This window comes from Dama dama, chromosome 2, assembly GCF_033118175.1.
Source record: "Dama dama isolate Ldn47 chromosome 2, ASM3311817v1, whole genome shotgun sequence".
NCBI classification, from domain to species: Eukaryota; Metazoa; Chordata; class Mammalia; order Artiodactyla; family Cervidae; genus Dama; species Dama dama.
In genome coordinates, this window is record NC_083682.1 from 43,987,736 (window position 1) to 44,000,598 (window position 12,863).

At 37.3% G+C, this 12,863-nt stretch overlaps 1 protein-coding gene across 1 annotated transcript in view; it reads left to right on the forward strand.

Annotated features, from left to right (window-relative positions):
* Nucleotides 1-12,863, forward strand: part of FOLH1 (folate hydrolase 1) — a 64,071-nt gene that overhangs the window by 406 nt on the left and 50,802 nt on the right. The window contains exons 2-3 of the mRNA XM_061120456.1: nucleotides 2,548-2,653; nucleotides 8,512-8,698. Of these exons, the coding sequence (XP_060976439.1) occupies nucleotides 2,548-2,653; nucleotides 8,512-8,698 (293 nt within the window). The remainder of the gene's footprint in view (nucleotides 1-2,547; nucleotides 2,654-8,511; nucleotides 8,699-12,863) is intronic.

Below are 12,863 nucleotides of genomic sequence, written 5' to 3' on the forward strand. Positions count from 1 at the left end.
GGCTGCTGGAGGACAGGCGCCTACAGGAGGAGAGCGCAGAAACCCTGAAACTGAACTTGAGAAAGTTCCGCCGGCTGCAGGCCTGCGAGAAATTGGCTCCTTTCCGCAGGATCTCGGGGGGCACTTGCTAGGTAGTCCAAGGAGCTTTGTAAGAAACGGCTCTTACCTCTTTGCGGTCTTAATCTAGTCGTGTGCGGTGGGGAGAGCGCTGGGCATTGCTTCTTGGGAGCCCTTTTCTCTCCTTTTGGAAGTAAGAAATAGAGGAACAGTTAGGAACTGGTTGACCTTATTGTCAGTGCTCTGAACAGAACTTTTTAACAGCAGTGCTTTCAAGTTTTTTCCCCCGTGTACTAATTTGCAGACTTAACCCAACTCTCCCAGGTAATCAGGGAGCAACGCTGAGATTTTTCTCAGACTCTGCAACTTCTTCCTGACCTTGAGCAAGTGAGGGAGTCTCTGTTAGCCTCAGTTTGTCAGTCTTTGTAAGAATAATAGCTGTAAATTACTGAAAGTAGTAAATTGGCACTTTATTCTTTCCTGGTGAGGAGATGCTTCTCATTGGACTTTAATGCACAAGACTAGTGTAAGTATCACCAGGTAGTTTACCCCTACTGTGAATTCTGGGCTCCCTTTCTGGGATTGAGAAGACCAGGGCATAAACCTGCTAGGAGCAGTAGTTGAGTCGCTAAGTCATATCCAACTCTTGCAACCCCATGGACAGTAGCCTACCAGGCTCCTCTGTCCGTGGAATTCTCCAGCATAGAACACTGGAGTGGGTTGCCATTTCCTTCTCCAATTAAGCCTGCTAGGCTGGCTCAGACTCGTCTCTTTTTGCTTGCTTTGCGCCCTTTGAACCACATTCTGCTCATAACTAATTGTGGATATCAGGGTTGCTGTGGGGCTTAGGTGAGATAAGTGTGCTCATTAAGGACACCCGCCAACTTGAGTTTCAGTTGTCTCAACTGAAAACGTCGGAAATTCACTTGGCAAGGTCAGCACGAAGATTAGGATCTTATGTGTCTTTTTTCTTCTCTTTTTTGGCCACGCTGGGTCTTGCTGTTCTCGAGCTTTCTAGGTGCCAGGAGTGGGGGCCACATGGCTCAGTTGCAACTCTCTGCCTCTGGGCTCAGCAGCTGTGGCACTCAGGCTTAGTTGCCCCTGGCGTGTAGAATCTTCCCGGACCAGGGATCCTGCTCTTGTCCCCTGTGTTGGCAAGTGGATTCCCATCCACTGTACCACCAGGGGCATCTTCTCTGTCTTTTAGAAGCATTTTGTGCTTCTTAGTGTTGCCCTTGGGCTTCCCAGGTGGTTCAGTGGGTACAGAATCCACCTGCAATGCAGGAGACTTGGGTTAAATCCCTGGGTTGGGAAGATTCTCTGGAGGAGTGTCAACCCACTCCAATATTCTTGCCTGGAGAACCCCGTGGACAGAGGAACCTGGCGGGCTACAGTCCCTGGGGTTGTAAAGAATCAGACACGACTGAAGTGCCTGAGTGTGTACCCCGTGTTGCCCTCAGCCCCATACAGTGGCTTACACGGAGTGCGTTCTTTATTAATATTAATTTTTCCCGAGGATTCTCTGCTCCTTCCCTCCCACAGGCCTCCATCCTCTTTATCCAACTCATTTTTCAGATCTCGATTCAAGCATTTCATCCCCCATGTGCCCTGATCTTAGAGTCGTTTCCAAGTCTCCTTTTTTTTTTTTTATAACATACTGGTGGAACTGTATTTCCATTTGCTGCCAACCATTTATTTCAGTACACGTGTATATATGCACGTGTGTAGCATGTATGTGATTAATAATTGGAAAGCTCCATGAAAGCTAGCTGGGTGTTTCTGGTAACCATTTTATGCACAAATCGTTATCATTTAGCTGAATATCTGTCATGAAGCCAGCTACAGGGGCTCATGGTCCTGGGCGAGCTGCCTACCTGTTGCCTCTAGCCTGTTTATCTTGAAGAGATGTTGGGTGACTTGTAGTTTCATTGTAGCTCTCTGAAGTTGGACTTTTCAATCCTGCTTCAACTGGAAGCACAAAATATTTCATCACACTTTGTTTTAGTTTCAGAACCAGAACAAATTACAAGACTGAATTGCCTTCAACTCTTTGAAATGATTTATGTACATGAAATATGTTCATAATTAATTCATTAAACACCTACTAAATGTTTCTTCTGGGTCAGCAGAGGAGTAGTCGCTGGGGATAGAAGCTTGAAGGAGAAAGAAGGTGGATCTCCTTTCTGCTTTCATTTTCCCCATTAGTTGAAGTGTATTTAATTTTAGTGCTAATATCATAAAGCATTTCTTAGAATAACAGCAATACATAATGAAATTGGATTAAAAATATATTGTGACTGATTTGTAATTGAGTCTGTCTGCATGATTTTTTTTCCGATGGAGGTAGGCAAGAGAAAACTTCAGGAAATCTCAGTTAATGGCAGAGGTCATGGACAATTTGTGTTTTACATATGATAAATAAAATAATAAGAAAAATAGGCTCTGTCTGAAAGCTCATACCCCATTCCTATATTTGTTTGTCTTTTGCAGGATGGTTTATAAAGTCCTCCAGTGAAGCTACTAACATTCCACAGCATAATGTAAAGAAAGCATTTTTGGATGAGTTGAAAGCAGAGAACATCAAGACCTTCTTGTAGTAAGCAGATACTTCAAAGTTTATATCAAGTTGGAAAATTTTGTTATTCTGTTTAGAAGTTTGATCCACTATTTCATAAACAGAAACTGACTTAAAAAAAAAAGTCTTATTATTGAAGATCTTGTGTCACATTTCATCTCAAAAGGATTGTACCCTCAGCTGAGCTTTATCATGATATTTATTTTAAAGCAGGTGTCAGCATACTTCTCCTGTAAAGAGCCAGCTTTGTATGCTGGCTGATCTCTGTCACAGCTACTCAACCCTGCTATTTCCTATCACAAAGAAGTGATAGGAAATACATGTTGGAATAAGGGTCAGTTTTGATAAAACTTTATATTATCAAAATAAAATTTGAACTTTGTATAAATATGTCATAAAATATTATTCCTCTTGCTTTTTTTCACCTATCTAAAACATGATAGCCATTTTTAGCTTGTGGGCTGTACCAAAAAAAAAAGGAAGTGAGCTGGATTTGGTCAGTGAAACATAGTTTGCTGACTCCTGTTTTAGAGGAAGATAATGTATTTAAGTCAAAAGAATGAATTTGGACTTTGAAGTCAGACATTGACAAGTTTAAATTTCATCTTTGCCTGTTGATACTAACATAACTTTGAGTGAATATGTAACCTTCCTGAGCTCTCATTTTCACATCTATAAAATGGGAATAGTGATACTGTTAAGATGAGCATGAAATTAGAGAGCATATGTGTGACTTAGTGTAAAAACCTGCTGCCCATTTCCTGAAATAGCTATCCCTGGTATAGAGAAAAAGAGTAAATGAATAAAAGGTATTTCCAAGGCAACTAAAAATAAAACACTTTTATTGAATAATTGATTGGAATACTTAGACTCTTTCAAAGCAAAATACTTGAAGTCCTGATAATGATTAAAGGATTCCTTTATGAATGTAAGTTATAATTTTATATAAAAACAGGCAAGTAAACAGATAGATAGGCAATGCAGCAGACCTGGGTTCAATCCCTGTGTTGGGAAAATCCCCTGGAGAAGGGAATGACTACATTTTCCAGTATCTTGCCTAGAGAATTTATGGACAGAAAAGCCTGGTGGGCTACAGTCCATGGGATCTCAAGGAGTTGGACATAACAAGGCAACTAACACCAGAGAGAACATACACATAGTCTTTAGAATTAAAACTATGAATAAAATTTGCTTGGGCATCTGTCAAGCCTTTATAAGGGCCATTTCTGGTGAGAGATATGGAATTTTAAATTTTTTGTGTGGAAATTTTTCTCCCTCTTGCATGTCTTTTACTGTAATGATGTATAATAGGTGTAATAAAAGTGGAAGTCTGGCTAGACATAATCTTCACTCCTAGACAGGTGCTACCTCTGTGTCCTTTTTCCTTTTCTGACCTGTGACATGGTTGTTATTCAGTTGCCAAGTCAGGTCTGACTCTTTGGGACCCCATAGACAGCAGCATGCCAGGCTTCCTTGTCCTTCACTATCTCCCGGAGTTTGCTCAAACTATGTCCATTGAGTTGATGATGCCATCCAACCATCTCATCCTCTGTGACACGTAGTGACCAGCAAAGAAGAAAAATGAATACCTTCCTCTCTCACTTTCTGGGCTCTCAGCTTTTTGCTTATTCTCTATGGCCTTCACCGAGATTTTCTGTTTATGCTGCCAAAATCTTGGCTCTCTGTGTACCGATGATGAACTGATATATGGAGACAGTTATGGAGGAGGAAAGAGTGACTTTATTTCTTTGGCAGGCAGAGGGGGAGTACCTCAAGAACTGTGCTCCTCTCCCTGGAGAATAGTATAGTGTACCGTGTTAGTTGCTCAGTCGTGTCTGACTCTGCGACCCCATGGACTATGACCTGCCAGGATCCTCTGTCCATGGGGATTCTCCAGGCAAGAATACCTGAGTGGTTAACCATTTCCTTCTCCAGGAGATCTTCCCAACCCAGGAATCGAACCCACGTCTTCTGCCTTGTAGGCGGACTCTTTACCATCTGAGCTACCAGGGAAGCTCTGGAGAATGGAAGAGGTTAAATAGTCAGATAGGGTTATGTGACAAGGATCAAGGTATTGGCATTCTTCTGCAAAGTGACAAGGTTAGGATGTGTGCAGGGTCTCAGGTGGTTGGGTCTCCTAAACTTGATGAGTTTTTCTCTTTCCTTTAATCTCACCACATCTCAGGTGGTTTCCTGGCTCTTCTCTCTTGATTAACAGCTATTTGAGTCTGCCCTTTGGAACTCAGGGAAGGTCATGAAGGTGGAGTCTTGCCTATAGAAGTGGGGGACCAAAAGGCCTCCATGCCCGAAACCCCACAGGGCCATGCTTGGCATCATTTAGAACTCGAGAATTTTCACTATTAACACAGAAAGAGGTGAACAGAACCCCCACTCACCCTTCCGAGGGCCACAGAATCTCCAGGAGCCCCCTGAACTCCCCATAATTCCAGTTTGGCATTTGTCCATTGGAGCTGTTCAGTCTATTTATACCCTTAGGTCAAGGGTCATTAAAGGCTCAGATCTGGCTTCTCCCCTTTTCTGACCCTTTGCTTTACTGCTAAAGATTCTCTACTGTTTCGAGGTTACTTGACTCTGACTGGGAGGATTAAGGAGGGGCTGGCTGCCTTTTCAGTCTCCCTTGGCGTGTAAGGTTGTCCTCTGTTTTCTTTTGTTTTGTAACACCTGGTTAAAGTCTCAGATTTGTTCATTATTTTGCATTCTTCCTCCACTTGTTCTGAAAGACAAGGTTATTTTAGAGGAATGTTTTAGAATTTTACTAATCTGCATTTGAATACAAGTTCTACCTTTCACTGGTTGTCTTTATGTCACCTAATGTCTCTAAGCATTGTTCATTCGTAAACCAAATGTAGTGTATTAAAACATACATCAATAGCTAGCTCCCTTTATTAATTGAGATGACATAATGATACTTAGGACATATTTAAAGTTTTCTAGCCAGACAGAGATGTATGTGCCTGTTTTTTAAATGCATGATGTTAGCTATTTTGGATAGTAAAGTATTCAAATAAAAAATAACTTGATATTCTAGTAGGTCAAGAAATTGTGTCACACTTCTCAATTGATTAAAACAAAAAAATAGGAACTTCTGCTTATTACCAGTTGTCTCATTGAGCCTCAGATCTTTGTGTATTAGTGAGGAAGCACTTTCTCCTTCTGTATGAATGAGAGGGCTTCTCTGATGGCTCAGAGGGCCAAGAATCCTGTCGTCTGCAATGCAGGAGACACTGGAGCCTCGGGTTCCATCCCTGGGCTGTGAAGAGCCCCTGGAGGAAGAAATGGCAACCGACTCCAGTATTCCTGCCTAGAGAATCCCATGGGCAGAGGAGCCTGGTGGGCTATAGTCCATGAGGGTCTTAAAGAGTCAGACATGACTGAGCCACTAAGAAATGCACAATGAATGAGAAATTTAAGACATGGCCAGGATCATACAAGAAGACAGTGGCAAAACCTGTAGTACACTGATTTTGTGCCAATTGATTTTATTTATCCTTGGAAACAAATCTTTTTTCCTACTCGTCATTTTTAGGATCAACTTTTCTCCAAATGAATGCATTCTAATGCTGATCATAGCATGCTTCTTGTATGTCAATTGATAACAACAAAACTTTTACCAGGAATTTCACTCATTATGTTACCTGATGAAACTTGGGTCTGCTAGCCTTCTGGGCAGCAAAGTCAATATACTGACACTTGGTTGAGGTTAAGGAGTACAGTGTTTATTATAGGGTGCCAAATAGAGAGAACAGACACCTCATACTCAAATGACCAGAAATCATAGATGGCTTTCAAGGGGAGGGTTTTTAAAGACAACGTTTGAGATGCTGGTTGCAGCTCATGGACTTTCTTCTGATTGGTTGGTGATGAGGTAACCAGATGATGTTTCAGAAATCTGAATCATCAACCTTGTGGTTCTAAGTAGTCTCAGGTCTACGTCCTTGTGGTCAGCATGCAGTCACCATCCTCCACCTATGTGGGGTTCTCAGTTTCTGCAGAACAGCTCAAAGATATGCATCAGATTGTTATATTGTTTAAACTACCATTACTTTTCTCACTTTACCACTTTTCCTTTGTTTCTGTATTTGCTCAGTTCCATAATAGTAGTTGCTTGTGTCTGCTCTTTGGAACTCAGGGAAAGCCTAGGAGATTAAAGCCTTTTACTACAAAAAATAAACCACTGTGGGGCTTTTGTATCTGGGGGGGCCCTTGGAGCTACTGCTTGGTTTCAATCCGCCTTTTTCTTTGATACTCCTTAATCCTGACAGGAATAGAGACCGAATGGGAAAAAGGAATAAGACTTTTTGGATAGAGAGGTTCATCATGAACTTGGCAGGGGAACTTAGTTTTAGGGGAGTCATTTCACTAATAAAGTCTGATAATGATCTCCTGTGTATATGTATGTGTGTGTGTATGTGTGTGTGTGTGTGTGTGTGTGGGAGGGCAGAGTCAAGGCTCCCATAACAATTCTTTCATGTAAGTATAGGGTTATAGCTATGACTTCAGGAAATTTGCATACTTTGCATCTGTTTTAGTTATGTTGCAGTTTGGATTTGTGTAATAGGGAATAAAATAGCAACATGTTGTCTTGTAATGTTTTCTTTCCAGGTCAATGAGGAAATGCATAGATGCCTCATCTGCCTCTTAAAATTGTGTTCTTTGCATTACTTTATTTTGCAAATACACATTAGAAATCCTATGTAAGGTTTTAAACATCTAAATATTCATTGGATGAGAATCGTAACACTGTTTTTGTAAATAACAGTTTAAATGATTTTACTCTAATTATAAAATTAATCCCAGGACTTCCCTTCTTCCCTTTTTTTAGAAATATACACTGCAGATTCAGCACTTAAAATTAGGATGACTATAGCTATGTTGGTTTCTTTTTTTTTTTTTATCACTGTAAGAATGGAAGTAGGTTGAGTTTAGAAAATCCTACATAATTAGAATGAGAAATTCATGAAGCTCAAGACATTTATAAGCTAGAAATGAATAAATATCATTTTATGACACATGATGCTTTGTCATATCGGATTTTTTTTTTCTGAAAGGATTTAAATTGAAAATAACAGTGAACTGAATCTTCAAGGAAATAACAAATTTCCAAGAAAGAGAAATTTAAAACAAAAGCCCCAGTATCTACACATATTAAATGAGAAATTAGTCTATTCTTGAAAATATTTGTATTAGCTAAAATTTTAGCCACATAGTTTATTTGTTATTTGTTAGAGATATTCTTGGTCAGACTAATTCTCATTGTTGATTTTTAGTATTATACTTACAATGAATGGTGAATGGAATACAAAAGATTCAGTTTGAGCTTGTGTAAATACGTTCAAATTACTTCTTAAAGAAGATGACTTAAAATGGCTGCTAATTAAAAGGTTTCTCACTTGGCTATAGAGTTCATTATTTAAAGATAAATGTAATTATCAGTAGTTCTTGGAATGTCACAGCTTGATCTTTGGTTGAAAATGTTTTTTACTTTCCAGTTATATTTCACAAGGTGAAATAAATAGATAATTCCATGAAAGTCAAATATGCATGAGTCTTAAGGAAAGAATATAACACTTTCCTCATCTAATATAGACAGATTCATCTACAGGTGTACACATATCAATTCTCTACAAAGGTCAGTTTTTCTGATTTTTCTCTTGAATGAGTACAAATTAGAGCATGAAGATTTTAAAATACACTTTAAAATCTATTTGATGCAGTAATGGTGCCACTTTGCTGTTTCAAGGTATAACATTTCAAAGTAGTTTTTTTTTTTTTAATGTAAACCTGCCTTATTTGGTTGTTGATTTAAGACAAAGGCTGACTAAACAATTTCTAACTACTTTCAATTTTTTGTTCAACAGTAATTTTACACGGATACCACATTTAGCTGGAACAGAACAAAACTTACAGCTTGCAAAGCAAATTCAAGCTCAGTGGAAAGAATTTGGCCTGGATTCTGTTGAGTTAGCCCATTATGATGTCCTGTTGTCCTATCCAAATGAGACTCTTCCCAACTACATCTCAATAATTGATGAAGGTGGAAATGAGGTAAAAAGAAAGAAAAAAAAGCTCCCCCATCTTCTCTTTTGAAATACTTTCTGTAAAAGAATGCCCTGTGCCATCTCCAAACGCTGGTAGAAATCAATATTGACACTTGTGAATGATGCCTTTAATGATCTTGCTACTGGTGCCAGCTCTTTCTTAATGATGTTTGAATTTAATGTGATGTTGAAAAGATTCTGAGAAATTGATGCTTGATGACAGTTGCTATTTTCTACTTTTTAACTATTTTTCACTAACAAAATATGATATGTTAGTAAACTACATTTAAATTAGATACACTTTTGATTGGTTCAGATGATAAAAGATCATGCATCAATTTGAAGATGCTAGGAAATTCAGAGGTGTATTGTTTGAGCTAGTAGGTTTTTATTGGTAATTCATAATTATATTTCCTGTGATCATGTATTCAGCTGTGTGCCCAGAACTTGGGTGTGGACATTTGGAAGGAAGAGAGTTTGGAGAGAAATACTATAGAATTATATCTATGCTAAAAATTTACAATCTTACTTGCTAGTTAGGGCACATAATTGGAAAAGAAGATGATACAAATAATTGAGATATTTCATATCATGATATATATTCAATATGAAAGCTCATAAAATATAACTCATATATTCATCACTATTTGCCTTAGAGCTATCATATCCCTATCTAAAATAGCCCTTTTCCTCTAGATAGCTTTCTTCACTCCCCTTCGCTGGACCTTCTAAATTGCATATAGCTTCAAATGTATCCAGTTTGATTGGTCAGCTCAAAATGTCATGTGATTTTTGTACATAAAAAGTTTTAATCCCCTCCTCTTATTGACTAATGAATCAGCCTTTTCTTAATATGCTATTTTGCAGTCAGTGATATAATACCATGGTAAATTTCCTAATATGAGTTGAAACTTTCCATATTTACTCTTTTAAATTATAGTAGTTAATACAGTTTAACTTTTAAAAATACTATCAAACCATTTCAAAATTGTAAAAATATTTTTAAGGTTGGTATGGGGAATACCAACATACTCCATAAGATTCCATAACCTTTATAAGTGGTGGCATAGCTATATAATTATTAAAAGTCTTTAAAAGTATATTTAGGAAGAATATATGATCACATAATAAAATATCAGTAATATTAAAAAAAATACATGGAAACAGTGGGGGAGGGAGAGAGTGAGACGAATGGAGAAAGTAGCATCAACATGTATACACTATCGGGTGTAAGTTGGACAGCTGGTGAGAAGCCCCTGTGTAGCACAGGGAGCCCAGTCTGGTGCTCTGTGAAGATGTGTATGTATAATTAAAACTGATTTGCATTGTTGTACGGCAGAAACCAACACAACATTGTAAAATTAAAAAAATTAAAAAGTAAATATTAAGGTTAAAAAAAATACATGCATTTAGAAAAAAAAAATACATGTACTTAAACCGAATTCGACCTCTCAAATTTGGTGATTGTGTACAATGAGGAAAATAACAAACTTTCACTTTTCTTCCCTTTTTCTTCCTCTGCACTTCCCAGTTTTATCCCTACCTTTGCTTTTATTCCATTGCATTATTTGTTTTTTGCTAGTATAAGCATTTATGAAATTTCTAGAGCTTGTCCCATAATATAAAAATATGTAGAAGTTTCATTTTGGAGTTTTTCCTGAATGTGGTTAGCTGCCAAAAGCTTATTAACTTTTTTGAAAGTTGTATCATTAATTCGGTTTTGTTCTTTTCCAAGTTATACCTGCACGTAAATACTCACACAGTTCTCCAAAGGGCCTTGCTTTTTTCCTATTTCCCTCTTCCCTGAGGGAATCACTGTTCAGTCCTTAGTTGATTCTTTTGATATTTACCTCTGTTCCTTTAAATGATGTGCTTGTATTGCTTGTGTTTCAGGCTCAGGCACTTTCTTTTGACCTTGTGACAGCTCAGCTCTATTCTTACCCCTCTGCCCCAACTACAGATGCTCTCTTTCTGGGTCCCCGTCTCCCAGATCAATTAACGTGACTGACCGTTCATAGCCAAGCTAGGTAAATTGCGGACTTTACTGTCCCGCACGACACAAACATGTTCCCCTTCCCACAGACAACAAATATGATTAATATTTTATGGATTCTACCAGAAATGTTTTCAACACATATTTATGAATTATTTCTCTTATTTATGTAGGGACAATGTGCCATATAGATTGAACTATATATATATTGCCTTTTCATGTTGCAAAAGTTAAATAGAAATTTGTAAACCAAAATTATTTTAGTTATACTCAGAATACATAGTTTGAGGCTTTGTTAGTGAATGTTGGATAGTGAACGTTGCTCACTGGTGTATTGTCTGTCTTTGATAAAGTCACCCAAAAGAGTCATTTCCTTGACTGTAAGAAACTTTTCCCAGCTGGAATAACTCATAAACTTGATGTGAAATCCACCTGCTCAGTGATGCTGTAGAATTGAAGGTTACCATAAAGGCAAATCAAGTGAGACCAGCTTGAATACTCCCTTGGCTGAAAGACTTGCTGATGTGATGACTTTGTCTCGAGATGGATTTTTATTGCACTTTAGCATAGTTTTTCTTAGAATTTTTCCCAGTGATTCAGTTCAGTTTGTTCTCTATGTGGACCAGAGAAAAATTACAGGAAAAATGGAAGATGTGGGAATTTTTGAAGAGTAATAGTTGATTTGGTTTCATTTTAGATTCTGTCAGCATCTGAAGTAGGTAACTGGTGCTTTAATATAGTGTCAGCTCAGATTCACTGTCCATCTCCCAGCACCTTTACATTACTGCACTGGCCAGGACCTATAGTTTAATATTGAAAGGAAGTGAAGACAGCAGGTGTCCTTGACTTGAATGTCTTTAATGTTTCACCTTAATTTTGATGTTTATGTCAGGTTACCTTAATTCAGGGCTTTCCAGGTGGCACTAGTGGTAAAGAACCCACTTTCCAGTGCAGGAGACATAAGAGACGTGGGTTCGATCCCTGGGTTGCGCAGATCCCCTGGAGGGGAGGGCATGGGAACCCACTCCAGTATGCTCTCTGTCCACGGGATCATAGAGATCGGAGCCAACTGAATCGACAGCACGGTGTGCACTAATTCACTTTTCAAGTTCACGAAGACTTTCTTGTCATGAATTTATATTGAATTTTATCAGAACTTTTTTCTTTTTCTGGATAACTTTTGAGATGAGCATATAAGTTTTCTTTTTCATAATGATGATTATAATAAATGATATAATAGATTAATTTACATTTTTGAAGTGTATAGTATTAGTCTGTAGTAGAGTTTTCAACTCATATCTGTATACATTTATTATATTTATTATAGTGATAACATGTTTGGCCTGTATTTCTGCAATTTGCTCATTTGGTTATAATTTCTAGATTATACTTGCCTTATAAAATGAGTTTTTAATCTCTGAAATAGGTTGTGTTATATTTAAAAAATCTTTTAGTATTTCAAATCAAAGGAAAACCGCTTGGTTTTGATACTTTGTTTTATGGAAGATTTTAAGCTACTGATTCAATTTCTTTTTTGTTATGGGGCTATTTAGATTTGTTTAAAATGCACTGTTATGTCAGTTTTAATTATTTTTTAATTGCATTTTTCCATTTCATCTAAGTTTTCAATTATTGGCATAGTTCTTCCTAGTATTTTCTTACTATCTTTTTTGCAAGATCTATAGATATGCCTGTTTTTCTACTCCTAATATTATTTATTTGTATTACATTTTTTTCTTAAGTTCCCCTTTTACCTTCCTAGTTTCTATTTTGCTATTCTTTGTAAATTTTCAATTGAATACTTAATTTATTGATGTTGGACCTTTCTTCTTTTCTAATATGAGTATTTAAAACCATACATTTCCCTCTAAGAACTACTTCAGCTAGATCTCATAAGATCTGATTTTCTAAATTAACTACATTGTGATCCAATAATTGCAATTCGTATGACACTAAACCTTTGCAACTTTCCTTTACAGTCTATTATGTCATTAATTTTTATAAATGTTCTCTTCTTATTTGAAAAAAATATTTTGAGTTGTTGAGTTTAATAATTTTATATTTGTTCATTAGTTAAAATTTGTTAATTGTTTGGTGAAAATATCCTTTATCCTTGATATGCTCTCATTTTGTCTATTTTTATTAATTACTGGGAAAGGAATATTAGATTTTCTCACCA